This window comes from Ursus americanus, chromosome 2, assembly GCF_024610735.1.
Source record: "Ursus americanus isolate L20-20 chromosome 2, mUrsAme1.1.p, whole genome shotgun sequence".
Classification (NCBI taxonomy): Eukaryota; Metazoa; Chordata; class Mammalia; order Carnivora; family Ursidae; genus Ursus; species Ursus americanus.
In genome coordinates, this window is record NC_142128.1 from 60534527 (window position 1) to 60555528 (window position 21002).

General features: G+C 38.6%; 1 protein-coding gene across 2 annotated transcripts in view; it reads right to left on the reverse strand.

Annotated features, from left to right (window-relative positions):
- Positions 1–21002, reverse strand: part of LOC148110635 (uncharacterized) — a 291435-nt gene that overhangs the window by 220382 nt on the left and 50051 nt on the right. The window contains exon 4 of one of the 2 annotated variants that reach the window (XM_087856420.1): positions 636–716. The exons of the other annotated variant lie outside the window; for it this stretch is intronic. Within the exon in view, the coding sequence (XP_087712546.1) occupies positions 680–716 (37 nt within the window). The 3' untranslated portion in view covers positions 636–679. Of the gene's footprint in view, positions 1–635; positions 717–21002 lie in introns of those variants that run through there. 2 annotated transcript variants of the gene reach the window in all.

The following is a 21002-nucleotide window of genomic DNA, read 5'->3' on the forward strand; positions in this document are numbered from 1 at the left end:
TCACAACCATATCATTCCTTGGTCTCTAAAGTCTCTAGCTGCTCTTTCTATTTCTCTCCTCCTTTCAGAGTCTTTTTTGTTTGTTTGTTTCATATATAATGTCCAAGGCTTTTAGTTGTATTTAGGGGGAGGAATAAGGAAAATAAAATGTATTCCACCTTCCAGGAAGTGGAATTCTCCTCTATCACTGGTTTTTTAAAAAATATTTTGATTAGGATATTTCAATGTAATTGGTTCCTTTTGTAATCCTCTATGTTTTATTTATGCATTTATTTTATCTGAGAAACATCAGACAGCCACAGAGGTCCCACAGCACAGAACCACCACTTTAAAGAAAAATTCAAAAAGGAGACACAAAGGAAGTAGCACAGAATTATATTCGAAGATGACATAATTGGCCCAACTCCCTTCTTTAGAGCATATGTTGGCTTTCTAACTTCTGTGCATCCTCTCCAACCCCACCCAGGGTTAGGACAATTACATGGGACCCATCCATTACCGTGCAAGGTTGTTGCTTACAAGGTGACCCAAGTCTTCACACCTTCCTCAAAACTCCAGAGAACACCACCTCTCACCCTAGCTGGGAAATTGTTAGCCACTCTTCCCATCACTTTGGGTGTGGCTTTTTCACTCACCAGGATAGCCCCTTCTTATTTGTGCTACCTTGGAAATTACCTCTTCAATGGCCCAGAATATTCATATGCATGCCTCGTACCCTGAAAGGAATGAAAGTCTTTGTCACCCTGATGGCAGATGAAGTAGAAGGGAAACACCACACACCAGGACTAAAGAAGGACTGTTCAACCACTATCACATTACATTTAAGTGTATATCTATCCTTTCATTAGACTGTGAATTCCTCAGAGGAATTCCCTTTTATTCTCAGTGTTTAACATGGGTTGAGGCATATGGTTAAATGAATAAATAAGCAAATGTATCCCAAAGAGAAATGGTATATATTAGACTTTACCAAAAGACCACACACTTGTATATTTCCAATTTAGTTTTGAAAACATTCTTAGGTCATTTAAGACAAATATTAGTCATTCCTTGGACTTTCATTCCTGATTTCTTCTTCTTCTTTTTTTTAAAGATTTTATTTATTTATTTATTTATTTATTTATTTATTTATTTTTAGAGAAAGCACATGAGTGGAGGGAGGGGCACGGGGAGAGGGAAAATCTTGAGCAGACTCCTTACTCAGCACGGAGCCCAAAGCAGGGCTCAATTTCATGACCCTGAGATCATGACCTGGGCCAAAATCAAGAGTCAGACACTTAACTGACTGAACCACCCAGGCACCCCTCATTCCTAATTTCTTCTTATCCACCCAGTACTATTCACCCCAACTTGGACAATAAAATGTATGCATACTTTCTCCATTTCACAGACCATCTGGCACAGATGTCATGCATGCTGCTACCTCATAAATAATGCTAATGATGGCACAAGGTTTCCAGGTCTAGTCATAACAATACATTCCCCTCCTCTACTTCCTTACTCTGACCCCAAGGGTCAAGGTGAAAACATCCTAGGACAACAGTCTGGGGAGTATCACCCTAAACAAAATTTAGATAAGTCCCAGTGATCCGCCAATGACTGATGGTAATACGTTTAGTTAGCTAGAGTCTGGAAACACAAAGATAACAATCTTAAAGCAGTCTCATAAATCTTTAACCCACGTAGCCCTCCTCAACAGCAAACTGCTTGAAAGCAAATGACAATGTAAAGAAACCATCTGCACATCTCAGCGTTACCTAGCTACCCAATCAAGCCCAAAAAAATGCAACTAACATTACCCAGGAGTTGAAAGGAAATGACTAAGTAAGAGTTGAGAAATGGTTCATGGCATCAGGAATGACAACGTGTAAAGAAGGGTGGCATTCCACGCCTCCTCACTGGGCAGGGCATCCAAGACAGCCTGTGGGCTGTCATGAAAGATAAACCGAGGTTTGTCTTCCCTAGGCCAATAACAAAGGAAGCTTGGCAGTGAATCTGACAGCTAATACTGGGAGTGAGGTTACTGACGACAACAATTAATGAATAACCTGCCTGGAACTCTTCATCAGTGAGGTAGGGATCAACGAGGAATTCATACACTCAGGTCTCAGAGGGAACACCTTCTGCATAGCCCAGATTGATAAGGAAATTAAAAGAAAAGAGTATTTTTTTAAGGCAGATAATTTCATTCCTATGATTAAATAGAAAAGATTTGTGGTTTGAATTAAAAACAAAACAAACATCAGAAGTAAATAAAAAGTTTTGATGAGATGAAAAACAGATTTTAGGTATATCGTAAGCATTGTGCACACAAAACACAGATGTTTATTTTGTAAGGATATTTTAAAATTATCTTGCTTTATTGTTACAAAATTAGCATTATAGATAATGCAAGTGCCAAACTGCATAAAATCATGACAGATGTAGTATCAAATAAGTTGCCTAGAGTGGTTAAACTTCCAAAGGGACTGATTTCATTTCTAAGTAGGTTGAGCATGTGTGCATGTGTGCACCTCTGTTCATCCTGGGTCAGACTAGAAGTTGGGGGGAGGAAGGGTGATTGTCAAATCTGTTCTACAACCATTACATAGAAAAAAAAGACAAAACTTCTCTTGACTGTTCAACTGGTGCCTAAATGGAACAGAAAATATGAATAGGGAAGTCACATAAATCCAGAAGGTTTAGAATCTCTTTTCCCCTATAAAACTTTTGAGAATTCTGTGTCATATAGCAACTGATCTCTTTACTGTATTGTAAGATTTCTACAGGATATAGTTCCCTTTATCTCTTACTAGATTTTTATACTTTCCTATTTCAAATGTTCCTTCTTGTTGTGCTCAACTTGTAGTATATAATCTCATTTATTTAAAACAGAAAAGCTTGCTGACACCTATTAAAAGTCAACCTGCTAGAAGTAAGAGAAACAATAAAAAATGGTATCTGTATTCTTAGTAGGTGTAGTATATACTACAGTATGCAGTATTAGAGTATACTACTAATAATTATGCTGCCAACACTAAATTATTATAAACAATAAATATTGGTGATTATACTGATAGTAAATAGTAATTCAGTGATTCTAACTTAAAAATTGCTCATGAACTCAAATGAGTCCATCACTGTAGATCCTAATAGAACCCAGAAGCTTATCAGTTCTTGATGATTTAGCCCCTCATCTTCACTGCCAACTTGATTGTTCATACTCTTTTTTTTAATAATAATTTTTCGTTATGTTATGTTAGTCACCATACAGTATATCCTTAGTTTTTGATGTAGTGTTCCATGATTCATTATTTGCATATAACACCCAGTGCACCATGCAATATGTGCCCTCCTTACTACCCAGTACCAGCCTATCCCAGTCCCCCACCCCCCTCCCCTCTGAAGCCCTCAGTTTGTTTCCCAGAGTCCATAGTCTCTCATGGTTCATTCCCCCTTCGTTTACCCCCCTTCATGCTCTTTCTTTAGACTTATTAATTTATTTGAGAGAGAGCTGGGGGTGGGGCAGAGGGAGAGGGAGAGAGAAACTCAAGCAGACTGCACGCTGAGCATGGAGCCCAACAGGGAGCTCAATCTCATGACCCTGAGATCAGACCTGAGCGAAACCAAGAGTCAGTCGCTTAACCAACTGTGCCACCCAGTCACCCTGATTGTTTGTACTCTTAATGATACCTTAGAACTGTATAATACCTAACAGTTTGCAAGGCATTTTCAGAATTGAATGTACCTTACAATAGGATAGTGGTACATAGAATAGGTCTTTTAAATAACTAATTCAATCTTCTTATTTCATAAGAAAGAACTAGAGAGGGAAAATGACTCACCAATGTCACTTTGCTCATGTGGAACAGAACCAAGACAAGCCTTCAGACTCAGGCCATTTCCCACCACACCAGCTGCCTCAACTAGATTAGTCAATATTTTAAAGATATCAAACTGAGGACCCGTGAATGTAAGTGACATTTTTAAGGTTATATGGCAAATAAGTGCCGAAATCAAAAGGAAAGCCCACTTGCCACTGTTCTTCTTCCTTCTTCATAATTATGGAAATTTGATTTACAATTATAGGTTATTTACATATCATTTACATACAAGAAGAATGGATTCCCCCCCAATTTAATAATGAAACTACCTTCAGCCATTGAAAGAGTCATTTTAATGGAAGACATAAGCATATGATTTTTTTTACCAGACATCTGAAAACACATGTTTGGAACCAGGTAGATAAGTCAGGCCTGAAGACTAAGACTCTGGAGTCCTCACTGTGTACATGCAAGTTAGTGCTGGAGAAAAAGTTAGCTTCCCCAGGAACAGCCTATAGTGTGGAGAGTAACAGAAGAGGCCAAGCCTCTGTTACAGTATATCAAGATTTGAGAGGCACGTTGAGGTTCAGCAAAAGAGACTGAGGAGCAGTTAACAGAGATACCGGTGGAGTCAGGAGAAAATGCTGTTCTAGAAGCTAAGGGAGAAGAAAGTTTTGAAAAAATAAGGTCAGGTCATATAATTCAAAATGCTAGAGAAATATCAAATAAGAGTTAGGAGGCCATAGGACATGGTGTATCCAAAAACACGTTGCTAAAGATTTTATACTTTATTGTTAAAGAAATATAGGGAACTTTTTAAAACCATTTTTGCACAAGAGAGTAGCAAGATGAGAATTGTTCCCCAAAAGTCTGATCTAGCTGTGTAAATTGAGATTAGAAGAAATTACAAGAAAGACAGATTACAATTGTGCAGATAAGAAAAAATAAAAACTGAAGCTAGAGTGATATCAGTAGGGACAGAAATGTGAAAGAAGATGCAATCAATATTCTGGAAGAAGTAAAAGCAAATATATATTTTTTATATATAACATATGTATTAAATATATGTATTATATACATATATACACATGTTTTATATGTCATATACATTTACATGTGTATAATACATATATATGCGTTATATTTATATATATTACAATTCTAGCCTTTGAGGAAGGCTAAAAGGAAATTCTGGTACGGTAAGTGCTGATATCAGGTAAGCTTTGATAAAGAGGTATGGGTACAGGCAAGTCACTTGAGATACTTTTTAATTTATATAGAAACCAAGCAGCAATTTTTTTAGCGTTGAAGAGAAAGTTTGGTTTAAAAAATTACATATTAACTTCAAATAGGGAGATCAGTAATTAAGCTGAGGTGGCATTAGTCATTTAAATAGGCATCTAGTCAAACTAGTAATGAGACTTCTTTTCATTTCTAAACAGAAACATTTTAAATGGTTTTACAGATGCAGTTATCTAAATACTGTGGCGAAGACCAGTTTTAAATGACCTTCGGCTAGCATTCTCAGAAGCAATGTCTCAGAATGTTCCCTAAGGTGCCCGTGGAAAAGCACATGACACCAAAACCTATGATTGACAGGCAATCCATCACCAGAGTCTAAGAGGAAATTCAGCTGCCCCAGCATAACATGAAGCTAATTTAGGAATCACAGTCTTTTGATGACACATGGTTTACAACCCGAGAAAGAACAAAACTGTCTGCTTGAAAGGAATGAGAGATTTTAATTCTCTCCCCAGAGCCTGCCTTTGGGCACAAAACCAGAGGGCCATTTGTTGGGGCTACCAGAGCACTATTCCCCCAGTACTCCCGTCAGCGACCCCCCTTTATAGGCACAGGTGGAGACTGCAACCTCCTGTAGCCCACACCCTTTTCTTTTTGCCAAAAAACGGAAGGCAAGAATTTTTGGGGGCTGGTAGAGGAGCATTGCATCCTGGGAGGAGAAAACCAGCAAGAGAAACTCAGCGGAGGAGGCAGCCCGAATGCTGATAGCAGTGCATGGGGAAAGTGACAGCATTCCATGCATTTCACTGTTTCAGAGAGAGCACCAGGTTATAGGGATAGACACTCACCCTCCACACAGCAAAGTTATGTTTGGCGAATACCTTCGAGATGCCGGCAATATGTTCATGAGGTGAAATATATCAGCATACCCTCAATGTGAGAGGAAGGTGATTATCACACACAGACAGGGCAGGGACAGGCCACACACCATTAGTAAACTCCAAGATCGAAGCATTTGATTCTCTTAGCCACTCCCCTGACTCTGTGGTCTCACCATCTTGGTCTCTATTTCTCACTTACAGGCTCTTTTTCCAAACCTCTTTGCCTGATAGGAATGTATGTATCTGAGAAGGAGTTCATATGAAAAAGACCTAGGATTTCAGGTGGACATAAGTGGACAGTTTACTGTGGCATGCAGTATCAGGCCTGTGTTAACTGAGGGACAGTATTTAGGATGATGGAGGTGATGGACCCGCTCTGCTGTGGACTGCTGCTGTCATAGTAGGGCCATCACTACGGTTCTGGACTCCAGTCAATGAAAAAAAAATGCCTTCCTTGCAGTTTTGACCAAGGACCTCTCCTTTGCTCAGGCTACCACTTCCCTGGGCCATTTGATCTCTGTTGCTACGTCTGATGATGAGGGGAGTGTCCTGTACAGAGGTACCTGGTCCAGGAGGAGGGGAATTTAGTTATGGCTGAAGTCCTAAGGCAGGAGCAGTGTTGGCCTTCGAGGAGGAAGGGATGCCATGCAGATTCCTAATTATTTGGCCCAGAGGAAGTTTCTTTTTCTAAACCTCACATGATATGTTTGCCAGCAGGCAACCCTGCACCTCACCCACTCCCATGCCCTCAATTGTCATTGATATGTTGACACTTCCCTTCAGACTATATCTAGAACCAATTGCTATTGGACAGGCAAATGTTAGCAGGAAGCTTGTAAGAAAGTTCTATCTCAATTTTGATAGAAAAACAAGGAAATGCTCTCTTTCTGCTAGATGTGAATAAGAAAGTGGATAATCCCGATTGCTACAAGCAGCCTTCTTGTTACCACAGAAAGCACCAACTTCTGAATGAAGCTAATGCTTTGGGCCACAGAGCAGAGGAGGGGGAGACCCTGTGTTCTTGTTAATACCACTTACCTGCTGAATCAACTAACCCTGAGGACGCTCTATGTCTGATTCTCCTTTTATGTAAGCTAACAAATTTCTTAATTGTTCAAACCAGTTTGATTAAATATTCAGTAACAGAGACAAAAACATCCTAACCAAAACATCATGTAGTCTCTACCAGGCATCTGCTGTGATGAGAGCTTTGCAATAAATTATCTGCCTATGCTGAGGGGCATCTCATGTAGTCTTATTAGAAAGATACCCTAACTAGAGACATAAGACCAGTGGGGATTCTTTTGTCCAATTAATCTAATATTAGATGAACACGTCCTCTTGTCTAAGAGGGGTTGTTAGAATCCCAACTTTACCATCCAATAGCTGGGTGACCATGAGAAATTTACTAAGGTTCTCTGGGCCTTGATTTCTTCACCTACAAATGGGATAATCATAGTACCTATCTCAGAGAGTTATTGTCAGGATCAAATGAAATGATATATGAGAATTAGTTAGGATTTATTTCAGCTATGAAGAGCATTTCAAAAATAACTGTGGTTTAAACAAGGTAAGTTTCCTTCACTCTCACATCCAAGTGTCCAAGGAGATTCATTCCAGAACACAGGTGGCCCTTTGTAATATCAGAAAGTCAGGCTACTTCTACCTTGTTGCCTAATCCCCAAGCTTCCCTCATGGTACATGATGGTTCCTGGAGCTCCAGTCCTTCAGGCCCCATACCATGCATGAGGACAGAAGCAGAAAAGAAAGGCATGCTCCTAGTCTTTAAGGACATTTTCTGGAAGTTGCACACACCACTTCTGCAGGTGTGCCCAGCTAAAAGCCAGGGGGTTTGTTATAGATGGAGGGGAGAAAGCATCCAACCTCTACCACAACCTGTGAAGTATGAACACCAGCATCAGCAGATGGCAGTTACTCTTATTAAAAATCTCTACTTGAAATCCGGTCACATGCATCATGGTTGAAGCTGGAGGATACTATGCTAAGTGAAATGAACCAGCCTCACAAAGACAAATACTGCATGATTCCACTTCTATGAGATACCTAAAATAGTCAAACTCATAAAACAGAGGGTAGAATGTTAGATGCCAGTGGCTGGGGGATAGGAAAATGGAAAGTTGCTATTCGATGGGTATAAAGTTACAGTCATGCAAGATGAATAAGTTCTAGAGAGCCTCTGTACAACAGAGTTCCTATAGTTAACCATACTGTATTATACACTTAAAATGTTGTGAAAAGGGTAGACCTCATGTTAAATGTTTTCACCACAATTTTAAAAATCTCCACTTCACTTCATCACAAGAGCTGGTCCTCTCTCCAGCACTTACCCTTGGCCTTCCTTCCATCAAAATCCAGCCGGTCATCTAAACCCATCAGGGGGTCTACTTAAACTAACAGTTATAAAGATATCACATTGTATGGGCACAAGACATACAGAAATAAGTAAATAAATAGGTAAAGTAAGAGAAGTTACTGTCAAGTTACTACATGTGAAGCCTTGCCTGGTTCCAGGAAGTGCTCAATGAATTAAGAATTACTCTTGTGGCTAAGGGCCTAGACATTAGGGTTAGCCACTTACCATCTGTGTGACTTTAGACAAGCCACTAAACCTCTCCATCCAGTAGCCCTGTTTTCATGTCTTCAACAGCTGCCTTCAGCATTTCATATGTTATAGGAAAGAACACTACATCTTTTACTTTTAAGATATTATTTCTCTATTTGAGAGACACGGAGAGAGAGAGCATGAGTGGTGGAAGGGGAGAGGCAGGCAGAAGGAGAGGGTGAAGTAGACTCCCCACCAAGCAGGGAGCCTGACACAGGGCTCAGGACCCCAAGATCATGACTTGAGTAGAAGGCAGACCCTTAACCAACTGAGCCACCCAGGCACCCCAAGAACATTGCATCTTACGAGTCTTTTCTAAACTTGAGATTTCGGTCACAAGTCTTGTAGATCACAACACCCTAAAAAATTACTGTCTAGAGTATGACTTCTAAATGTCACTATATGAGAAAGGAAAGTGATTTCTTTCAAACACTGACAGTGTCTGAACAAGAAACTATTTCTTAAATCTATTCTTTTATCTAGTAATACTAACAACATGTCTTGTCAGGTATTTGAGTTTCCAGAATACCAGAAGGATCCTGTGACAAAGGAACAGTCAAAAGAATACACAAAACATCTTTGTTCAAATTTACTCATTTTCCAAGGAAAGAGGAGTTAGCTAACACTTGTGATCATGTAGCTCAGAAATCTAAAAATAGCTTTTTCATAGAAGGCTGGATCTCTAAAACTTGAAATAGAGAAGTTGATAAACAGATCATTTAGGCTTATTGTTTTATTCACAGTTATTTGATGATTCAAATTAAGCATAAATAAAGATTTGATTGGATAGGCCTGTAGTCTACTTACGGTTTTGTTATGGGAAGTTTAAAGATAGAAGGGTATTTCCAGTAAAAATATTCTCTGGGTTTGTTAAAATGAGAAAGAAAGGAAGAGAGAGATTTAAAAAAAGAGAGAGAGAGAGAGATGAAGGAGAAGGAGGAAGGGTAGGGAAGAGAATTTTGACTTGTCTCTATTTACAGGAAACTTGAGAATTTTGAGAGCCCCCAGCAGTGGAATGGAGGTCCAACGCTTGGGGCTGGCAAGAGAATACATAATTTGCTCACAAGAATCCTCAGAGGCAACCTCACTGGACAGGAAGACTAGCTCAACCATAGAATATCTGACCATTTTCTAGAGGGACAGTTTGGTTTAAAGTTATCAAAAATGGGGGTGCCTGGGTGGCTCAGTTGGTTGAGCACCCGACTCTTGGTTTCAGCTCAGGTCATGATCTCAGGGTCATGAGATCGAGCCCTGAATGGATGTGTGCTCAGTGAGAAGTCTACTAGAGATGCTCTGCCTCTTCCTCTCCCTCCCCCTCTAGAAGCTCCCCTCTCTCTCTGTCAAATAAATGAATAAAATCTTTAAAAAAAAATAAGATTATCAAAAGCATTTATCACCCCTTTCTATGACAAATGGCTGTCTAAGTTAAAGACATAATTTAACATTTTGTGGAGCAGGTTATCCCGCTTTAGGAGGTGCAATTTTATCTACAACATGCCTTGACAGAAAGCTTTTCAATCCTTAAGCCTAAAAACCTAAAACTATTAGTTGAAAATATTCACACACACACAAAAAAAAATGTCTGGAAACTAAAGCTTCTGAGGTTACTCAATTTCTAAGTACATAATACGTATTAAGTATTGTATTAAGATAACCCTGATCAAAACAGTACATCTCATTCTCTTGTCTCACCTCAAACATTCTGTTCTTCACTTGGTACTGTGGACTGCCCACTGTCCAAATGTAGTCTCATTGTAACGTGTAAGTAAGAGCAATACTATCAGGTCAACATTTTAAAAGGACAACAGAAGTGACTGAATGTATAAACCCAGGGTCTATAAATCAGGAGGTTTTTTAGGCCAAGATGTTAGAGAAAAAAAAAAATCAAGGACCTGGGGAAAATATTCTGAATGCATCGTTGTTGGTTATGATGTTTTTGTTTAGAAGTAGCAAGTCTGACTCAAATAACTCAAATCAAAATAAACAAATAAAATAAAGAGGAATAAATAAATGTACAGACTCAGTGGTGACTTCAGTCATGATTTGATTCATGAAGCCACCATGTATCTGTTTCTCTGTGTTCTCAGCTCCTCCTTTGGGTCATCTTTGTCCTCCGTCTGGCTTCCTCCACAATAGGAAGATCTACAGCACCTCTACCTTTGCATTCTCCTGCCACATTGTTTGGAAGAAGTGGGAACATCTATAGTCAAATGACAGTGGGGGTATTTCTCCCAGAATTTCTCACTTAGCATCTCTTCAAGCCATCCACTTAAGTGCCCGGTCACAGACCTACTCTGAAACCAATCACTATAAGCAAGAGTGCAGGCTTTGCAGAACGTCTTTCCCTGGGCCTGAGGGTGAAGTCGATCCCACTCACTTCAACCCACCACAATGGCTAAAAACATTAAAAAAAAAAAAAGTTCCCCCAAAGTAGTATCTAGATGCTGGTAGAAAAGGAGAAGGCAGGTAGACAGGGGTCAAAGAAGAATTCTGAGGAAGTGTACAACAGATGCCTACTACAATTATTTAGTTTTTTTTTTTTTAATTGCAGAAACCCATTCTAACTAGCTTAGGCAGAAAATGTAACTTTATTATAAGGATCCAAAAAAATCCCTTATGCTTAAAGGCATGAACGCTATATGACTTCTGGAAGGGTCTGGAACCAAGGGTACAAAGCCATTGGAATTTTCTTTTATTTTTCCTCCAAGTGGATAAGGTTTCTTCTCTCTGTGTCTAGACTGGTTTCCTTTATTCTTAAAACCACATGAGAAATAAAACTTCCAATAGCTCTGACTAAGCATAAGGTCCAGTTCACAGAGAAATGAATCTCATCCTCTGGGTCTCAGTTCTAGAATTCTAGGAAAGAAACTCCAATACAGTTTAGATCAAGTGACTCTCCCTAGTCATAAAGCAGAGTTACATTTTACGACAGAACTCCCAAAGGTCCACTTTTGTGACTCTCTGGATGGTGGGATCATGGGGCAGTTCCCAAAGAAGGGATAGCTCAGGAGACCATTCTGTACATGTCTGGTGTATACCCACTACAATACATTTTGCATGATATTGGCCACATGAAATGTTTTGAGTATAAATTTTGTTCTAACGTTGCAAGCATATATACAAAGAAGCAAACTGTCAAACCTGGGATTTAAAAGAAATGGCAAGAGAAATCTCCTCTTCTTCCCCATTGCTTGGCTGAGATCCTTCTGAGCGTCTCTGTGCTCCAGAAACACTTTGTACCAGTGCCTATTAGCAAACCTGACTGCATTTTCAAAATTATCTCCACGTGTGTTCCTTGAGAAGCCAGCAGCATTCTCTTAGAGTTGGAGAGGTGCTTTTTTTAAAAAAGATTTATCTTAGAAAGAGACAGAGAGCGCATGACAGGGAAGAGAGGCAGAGGGAAGGAGAGAATCCTCAGGCAGACTCCTCACTGACTGTGGAGCCCAATGTGGGGCTTGATCCCAGGACCCTGAGATCATGACCTGAACCAAAATCAAAAGCCAGCTTCTTAACCGACTGAGCCATCCTGGTGCCCTGGGAGATGTGCTTTTTAATTCATGGCACCCAACAACTATGCTAGTAGCTACCTCAGAGTTAAAACTCATTAGTATTTACTCAATGGGTGGATTAATGATGAATAAGTCTGGGGTTCTCATTTCTTCATTCACTAACCATTTGAATAAATGCTTTGCTTAAAGAATTATTTGAGAAATTACAGAAAAAGTTGAACATTGACTATCTTGTTTCCCCCTCCATGATTTGTCCTTAAATGAAAAGATGATTGAAATCCACTTAAATGAAAAAACAAAATGTTATCCCTTAATAAGTGTTTCTTTATTCACTCACAAAGTTTTTAGTTGACCATTATTAGTTTAAGGTCTTCCTTTGCTATTAAACTCTATAAAAAGGAGCCCAATACCATGTGCTTGGAATACAGTAGGACTTCAATAAATATTTGTTAATGAGTGAATGTTGACTTTAAGGATATCTTACAAAATGCATCCCAGTATTTTTCACATCATGATCAGGATCACTGGGTATGTTCCATGAGATCACTCCAGGTCTGTGGTGACTAGGAATGCATTGTCCTGACAATCCCAGGCAATAGCTGCAGGGATCAACATCTCAGCACAACTTTTTCTGACAGCTAAGAGGAAGAATATAGAATGTATGGTCCAAATTTTTCATCCTATATGACTCAATTCCCTTTAGACTATGAGACAGGTAGAGGTCTTTCTGTTTTAAAATTATTTTTTAGGGAAATCATTTTTTTTTTAAAGATTTTATTTATTTATGTGACAGAGAGACAGCCAGCGAGAGAGGGAGCACAGCAGGGGAGTGGGAGAGGAAGAAGCAGGCTCCCAGCGGTGGAGCCCGATGTGGGACTCGATCCCAGAACGCCGGATCACGCCCTGAGCCGAAGGCAGACGCTTAACGACTGCGCTACCCAGGCGCCCCTAGGGAAATCATTTTTAACACCACTGCCTCCACCAGTATTTCCTTACATGAGGGAACATGACTCCAAGCAGAATGATGGGAAATTTTATGTGAACTGATGCTTCCAAGTTACCTCAGCTTTCACAGTATCAGCTGTTAGACAGGATATGAAATAATGTGTGCATTTCTTTATTCCATTTCTTTTTCTCCTATTTTAGGGGTTACCCCAGCTGCAAACTCTGGGAATGTTGAATTTGATTTCCTGCTGGGCAGAGAGACTACACAAAACCATTTAATGACACTTTCAGACACCAGAACCATGTATCCTTTTGCCCACAGTCACCCACACCAGAGTCTTGCAGTCTCTCCCTGCTTCCCATTTCCTTCAGTAAAGTAGTCACTAAGTCCTACCATTTTACCATATAAACTGTCTCAAACTTGCCCTTTTCCCCTCCATCTGCACCACCACCCTCATCTTATTTTGCTGGAGACCATTTCAAAATCCCCCCCGCCTTCATCCCCACAACCTTTAATCAATACCCACTACCCTAGCCAAAATGGTCTCTTTAAATCTATAAATTCAACCATGCCACACTTCTACTCAAAAATCTTCAGTGGTTTCCTAGTCCCCATAAGAGAAAAACTGAATATGGCATGACATGCAGAGGCCCTCCTGGTGCTACCCCCTAGACTTGAGGAGCATTAGACAACCTTCGGTTTTTCAAATATTCCATGTTCTCACCTGCCTCTCTGTTGTTGCACGTGCTGTTTTCTCTTCCTGGAAAAGACATGAGTCCACCACGTCTGCCTAGTGGAAATCTTTTGCCATCAAGAGTAGGTCCAAGAATCACTTTCTCAGTGAAACTTTCCCTGAGCCCTCAGACTGGCCAAAGCAGAGGCTGTGGACGTCTAGTCCACATCCCTTAGCCTTCACTACTCAGGGCACTCAGGCCTGCTTTCCAACTGCCAGTGTCTGCATTTCTCTGCCAAAGGACACGTTGTCTGCATATGCAGCAAGGCTGCATTGACCTGAATGAATGTCCCCAGGGGCAGCTTCAACCAAAGTTGGGGTATAAATATTCCATCTCCCTGCCCCTTGAAAGAAAAATAACTCTGGGGTCTGGGTGTTATACCAGCCCCCAGAGTTTTAAAGTCTAATATCCTCAGTGGTAGCTGGCTTCATTGTCTATTTTCCCTTTCCTGTCATCCTTGATCACTCCTCTATCAGCATTGTTTTTGCTTACCAAAAACACTACCTGCCATTTGAATCCTTGTTTTAGGGTCTGCTTCGGGGGCACCTCAACTAAGACATCCTTTCTGCTTATGTTCCCACTGCACTTAGTAAATAATTCCATTGCAACAGTCATTTAAATGTGTAATGATCTGTCTTTTGATGCCACTAAGTGTCTTGAGGTCAGGAATTGGGCCTAATTTGTCTTTGTATTCTCACACCTAAAAAAAGAAAAATGCTTAACAAATATTAGTCACTCTTCATATGCTTATGGAATAGATGAGTGAATTTTTTAAAGAATGAATAAAAAAGAAGAGATGGAGGAGAGGGTAGAAAAATAAGGTTGGATCATGATAAATAATCAAATATAAAAATAGATGAGTGAATTTTTTAAAGAATGAATAAAAAAGAAGAGATGGAGGAGAGGGTAGAAAAATAAGGTTGGATCATGATAAATAATCAAATATAAAAATGACAAAGGATATTCTTGATAAGCTTAACAGATATAAATCAGTATTTCTATTTATTAAAAAAAGTATTATTCATTAAAGTAAAATTCTATCCATGTTTCCCATAATCCATAGGCACATTAAGTATGTGGCAATATTTATTCCATAATAATTAAACAGTTACAGAAATGAACGGGAAGCATTTAACTATTGGCTCAGTCAGTTGAGCATCCAACTCTTGAGCTCAGCTCAGGTCTTGATCTTGGGGTTATGAGTTCACCCCACATTGGGCATGGCACCTACTTAAAAAAATAAACAAATAAAAATTTAAAAAGTAAAAAAATGAAGTCCCCCAAACCTTTAAAGTAGGTAGATGGCCTAATTTGTCCCCACTTTAATACAGACAAAGAAACTGAGTCTGAATGACTTCCTAAGTTACCAACCAACAAATACCAGAGTCAGACTAAAAAGTAGACATGTTGACTGGCCAACACGCTCTCCACACTGCCATGCTCTCTCCATAGGCACTTGGGAGACACAGGACTTTGAATGCCAGGCTGCAATGTTTGCAAGACTGGTTTTTCAGGCAGAAGCTTTAAATAAACACAACAGGAATTTGCACCCTGGCAGTAGTACTGGAGGAGGCACTGGAGAGAAGAGATGCTAAGGCTGGATCCAGAATATGAAGGAAAAAATCAACAAGATGAAATCCAATCAAACATGGTGGTAAAGCCAAATATTTAAGTTTCAGAATATACACTTCGTAAGCTCAGGTTGCATAAGAACTACATTAATAGTTCATAAGAAATAAATCTATGACTTAATTTCGATACTAATGTAAGCTTAGTGTTAGGGAGCTGCTAAAAATAAATGTCCCGTTCAGCTGTGTTATCAGAAAATTAATGTCCAGAATAAGAAATATATGAGACTGTGTGTTGCTTACAACACCCAGAAGCATATCCCCTTGAGCTGTATAAAGGATATTCTTGATAAGCTGAACAGATATAAAACAACTAGGATGATGAAAGACCTGAAAGACACTTGCAAGTTTTTTGAGAAAAATGGAAATTTAACAAGAGAAAGGAGAGTAGGGAGGGAGACAGATTTCCAAGAGCAACCTACAGGGCAGAATGAGGACTAATTGTAGGATTGCACACAGTTCAGCCAAACATAGGACATTTTTCCCCAAATTAAGAGTCATCTGTAAAATACCAAGCTTGATGCTCCAAATGTACAAGCAAAGGCTGAGGGGTTATATGAAGCAGGTTGGGGCTAATTGCTTTCATGGGAAACAGGCTTGCCTGGAGGGTTTTGAGGTCTCTAAAAATATATTTTGATTTTATAAGTTTTTACACACACACACAATTCTTATTATAAACTTCCAGCAAATTCAGAATGAAGGGGGGATATAAATTATGGCATTTAGGAAAAGAGAACCTTAAGTATGTCTCATTTAGTTCCATCTACTTCTTGTATTTTTTCCTTCTCATTCGTCAATGGAGAGTCATATGACACATTTCTATACTACAAGTACAGTGAGTGATGGCCATATGTATTGATAGTGATTGATAAGTCACCATCTTCATTATTTGTAAATTAATAAAATAACTTACACTGATGGGGAGTTCCAGTTACGTTTTACTCCTTCTATGAGTCTTAGAAATATAGTTGTTACTTTCTAAATAATTTATCAGTGTTAAATTATTAAGTGTGAGGCAATGCACTATCACACACATCCTTCAAAGCTTCTTGTTTCTCATAATTTATATGTGCTCTAAGAAAGAAACAGCCACAGAATTGGACTATTTTTTTAGTTTTTTTGAAAAGAGGACATTTTCTTTCACCTCTGTTTATTACAATGCTATCTTTTCAAAAATTTATAAAATAGAAAAATTCTTAAAAATCATTAAATTGTAACTAAATCACCTGATGTTTTCACAAAAAACTTTATAGATCATTTTATTAATATACATTTTTCTAACTTATTTTCTACATGCTTGCCTAATTTACTGTTTATGTGATTTGTCACATCTTGAACTGTGAAGAATGTGACTATATAACAAATGCCTATGTCTTAGTCATCAATTTATGTACATGATAAAATCAATCCTGTTATTTGCCATGCTGTTAATTAGAGCTTTTTGCTAGCCAGTACTTCTGCATTTAGAAAATAAAGTGATATCACTCTGTAGCATCTAGATTAGGCACTTAGGTATCCACTGAACTATGTTCAAATTAAACTTAAAGTGTATCTAATTATGTTCTTATTCTCCATAAATTGCTAATCCAAATAGTATAGAAATCATATTTTTAACCACGTCATCTCCCTCCTCAATCAAAAATCCAAAACCTGTTTATTAAGCACAGAACCCATACAAATTTCCTGAGAAATACAAAGAAGTTAAATTTTAGAAAGCTTTCAATAAGCTTATGAGCTGCTTGATGAAACAAGCTATTTGTGAAGATAAAATTAAAAGTTCTGTAAGATATTTTACAATGACAGCTGAGTAATGACAACTAATATCAAAATTATTTTGACATCATACCTCATAATTTTTCAGATCTCTTTATATGAATTATTCCTTCTTTTGGTCATACAATCTCAAGAGGACACTATTTGTTAACTGTAGATCTATATGTTTGACCAGTTAATACCAGTGCAACATTTATAGGAAGGGCCTCTTGATTTATTACCAGTACCAATTTCCATAAGATTTCATTATTTATCCTCTTTTTTTAAAAAGATTTTATTTATTTATTTGACAGAGAGAGAGAAAGCCAGTGAGAGAGGGAACACAGGCAGGGGAAGTGGGAGAGGAAGAAGCAGGCTCCCAGCGGAGGAGCCCAATGAGGGGCTCAATCCCAGGACCCTGGGCTCACGCCCTGAGCCGAAGGCAGACAATTAACGACTGAGCTACCCAGGCACCCCTCATTATTTATACTCTTAAACACCTCATACATACAACAGAATATAAACCCTGCTGGAATATGAAATGGAATACTTCAGTTAGCTTTGAACAGTTGTGGCCAGTTATTTATTTATTTTTTTAATGGGCACATTCTGTTCTAGTCTTATTTATTGATATTTAGGGGAATTTTTCTTTTACTTCAGCTCCTCAAAGATTAATTTTATTTATTTTGTTTCATTTGCCAATGATACATATTTAGAAGGAGGGTCAGACTCAGTTATTCTAAAAGAGGACTGACATCTTTTAACGCAATACCCAACGCCATTGTGGATATCCAATGAAACAACGCCATTAATATTTATATATCAAATCTTATGACAACATCTGAAAGATTTTCAGAAAGCTTTTCCTCCTGCATTAAACAGCAGAGTAGGGATTTCTTTTAATGTGATAAATACTGTTGAAAAAGAAAGAAATTGATCGACTATTGCGCATTAATAGAACAACCAATGTAGTTTTAACACTGATGAGAGTTGCTCTCATTGTTCAACTTTCCAACTATTTTCATTGATTGTTCGAGTTGCATGTTTGAACTTCCTATTATCACCCACCTTTAGAGAGTGTAAGTCTTGGCTCATGTTTTTTACAAAGCATGCTATTTAATCCTAATAGCTATTAAGAAGGAAGGATGCAAACCAAGTTATTAGCCTTTAAAAGACTTAAGTTCACTTCTTGTAATAGGTGATGTTTCTTACCAATAAATATGCACAAATCATTTTTAGGATATGTTCTCTCTAGTCAGTAGCTTGAAATAAAAGTAGAGTACACATCCAAAATTATAGAAGGGTAAGCATAATAAAACTTTTCAACCAGTAGAGTGGATTAGCTGTCTCCTGAAGACAAGTACAAAAAGAATCCACTCTACAATGTGGTTACTTATTTATTTTTCTACTTCCCTGCTAGCCTAGACCACAACCTCTTATAGAGTAGGTACTCTGTGTGTTTGTGTGTGTGTGTGTGTGTGTGTGTGTGTGTGTGTGTATGCAATTGAGTTGGCTTCTATTGGAAATGTAAAGCAAAGTCTTTTAATAGTGACATGACATGAGAAAACTATTTTATTTTATGTATTTATTTGAGAAAGAGAGCATAAACAGGAAGAAGGGGAAGAGGGAGAGGAAGAAGATGACTCCCCACTGAGCAGGGAGCCTGATGAGGTTTGATTCCAGGACCCCGAGATCATGACCTGAGCTAAAGTCAGATGCTTAACCGACTGAGCCACCCAGGTGCCCTGACATGAGAAAACAATTTCTTAAAAACATCTAGCTAAGCTAGATGCTCCAGATAAAGGAAAGGCTGATCATATGGAGACCACTTATGAATTAGGAAAGTTAGACCTACTTTAAATTTGTTTTTGTAGAAGTTAAGCACCTCTTACAGGTTTATTTTTAAAGGCAAGATGGTAGTTAAAGTTGGCACTCACAAATATGTTCACATATTAATTAACCTACCACATGACTATGTGAACACAAGTTGTACTAAACAAAGCGTGTAATTACAATGTTTGTAATTATTATCTGAAATAGCACCTGAGTTGCTGCCGAACATTCCTACCAAATTTAGAAAGTGTGAGGGGATATACCCACCAACTCCCAATGATAAGATTCTCCTAGAAGAAGAGAAGAAAAACTACTTTCAAGCTTTCTGTGGAAAGTATCTTTTAAATTGTAAAAGATTACAATTGATTCATAATAAAATGCTGAAACTGTTTTAAAAGGGTTCTGATGGAAATTTAGGCTGAATCTAACATGCAAGGTACATTCCAACAAGAGTTGGAAAACATTGCAAACATGACAATTTGGTGCCGGATATCTGGTTCATGAGGAGAAAGTAGAGAAAAAGGAAGAAATATTTGAGACTAAAGTGGGCTTTTACTGTTGTGGTTCATCACCAATTATACGAACAAGCTTTATCTATAGACATGGTTTTAGACTAAAAGCTACCTGGGAGGTTTTGTGTTTTCTAGTTTTGTTCTATTCCTAGGAAGGATGCCGTGGTCCTTCCACAGATACCCTAATCATCACATCATAAGCACAACTGAGCTTCAAATGGAAAATAGATTGTACTTGCTCACCAACCAAGTAGGAGATTAAACAAGTTACCCGGTGTCTCCAGGAGGAAAAGGAGCCAAAAGGCACATTTACACCTCTGAATCACAGCAAGGGCCTGCTTTGAAACAAGATTTTCCTCTTCGTGACCATTTTAAATAGTCAATTAGTAGGTGATTGGGAGGAGCTGGGAGCTGCATAATGACTCACCCCATAGTGACTTGGGTCCATTGCAATGTGCAGAATGATTGAAAGTTGAAAAAAAATTTCTCAGAAATAAAGTTTGATTTTTGGCCATAGAGCTAACTGTATGCACAAAAGAAGGGAACAGTCACCTACTTACTCCACTTGAGAGACACCAAAAAATTCCACAAACTTCTCTCTACAATACAAATCACACCTGCAAAGGGAGCCTTCATAATTTCATCAGCTTACTATTAGAAAGCAGAAGTTTCACTTAAATAGAGAAACTTAGATTCTAGACTCCTAAAACATTTAATAATCCATTTATTGATTTACCAAATATTTTAATGCCTATCATTCTAGGTTCAGGGAGTAAAGAGGAGAATAAAGTCCCTACTCTTGTGGAATTTATATACTAGTGAGGCAAGAGACAACAATCAAATACATCAAATGTCAGTGGTTGATGTGTATAAGTGAAGAAAAATAAACAGAGTAAGGGCAATCATGATGGTGATGAAGGGGAGTACAATTTTATATTGCCTGGTTAAGGAAGGTCTCTCAGAAAAGGGGACCTTGGAGATCTGAAGGAGGTGAGGGAGTGAGCCACAGATATGCAAACATATCTGTGGAAAGAGCGATCCAGACAAGGGAACAACAAAGGCCAAGCCCCTAAGGCAGGACAATGCTTGGCATGTTCTATATACAGCAAGTTGCTTGGTGTGGTAGCATTGGGCATGGGGATTAGAGGGGGGAAGATGGATCACAAAGGTGTTGGGGGGATCTAGAGGGAGATCAGAAAGATTATATAGAACCTTTAAGGCCACAGTAAGTACTTTAGCACTTACTTTCAATGGAAAGCCATTCAATGGTTTGAGCAGAGGAACGAAATGCCATTTTAAAAGAATCACTATGGCAGCTGTGTGGTAAATAGATGGAGTGGGTGGAAGCAGGGTGACTGAAGAGACAGCCATTACAATTGTCAAAGCGATATGTGATCCTGGCTTTGGAGTAAAGAGATAGCAGTTGAGGTGATAAGCAGTTGTATTCAGGATATCTTTTCCAAATAGACACATGCATTTGTTTAGGGAGGATGAAGAATCAAGAATGAATGCAATGTTTTTGGTCTGAGCAACTGAAAC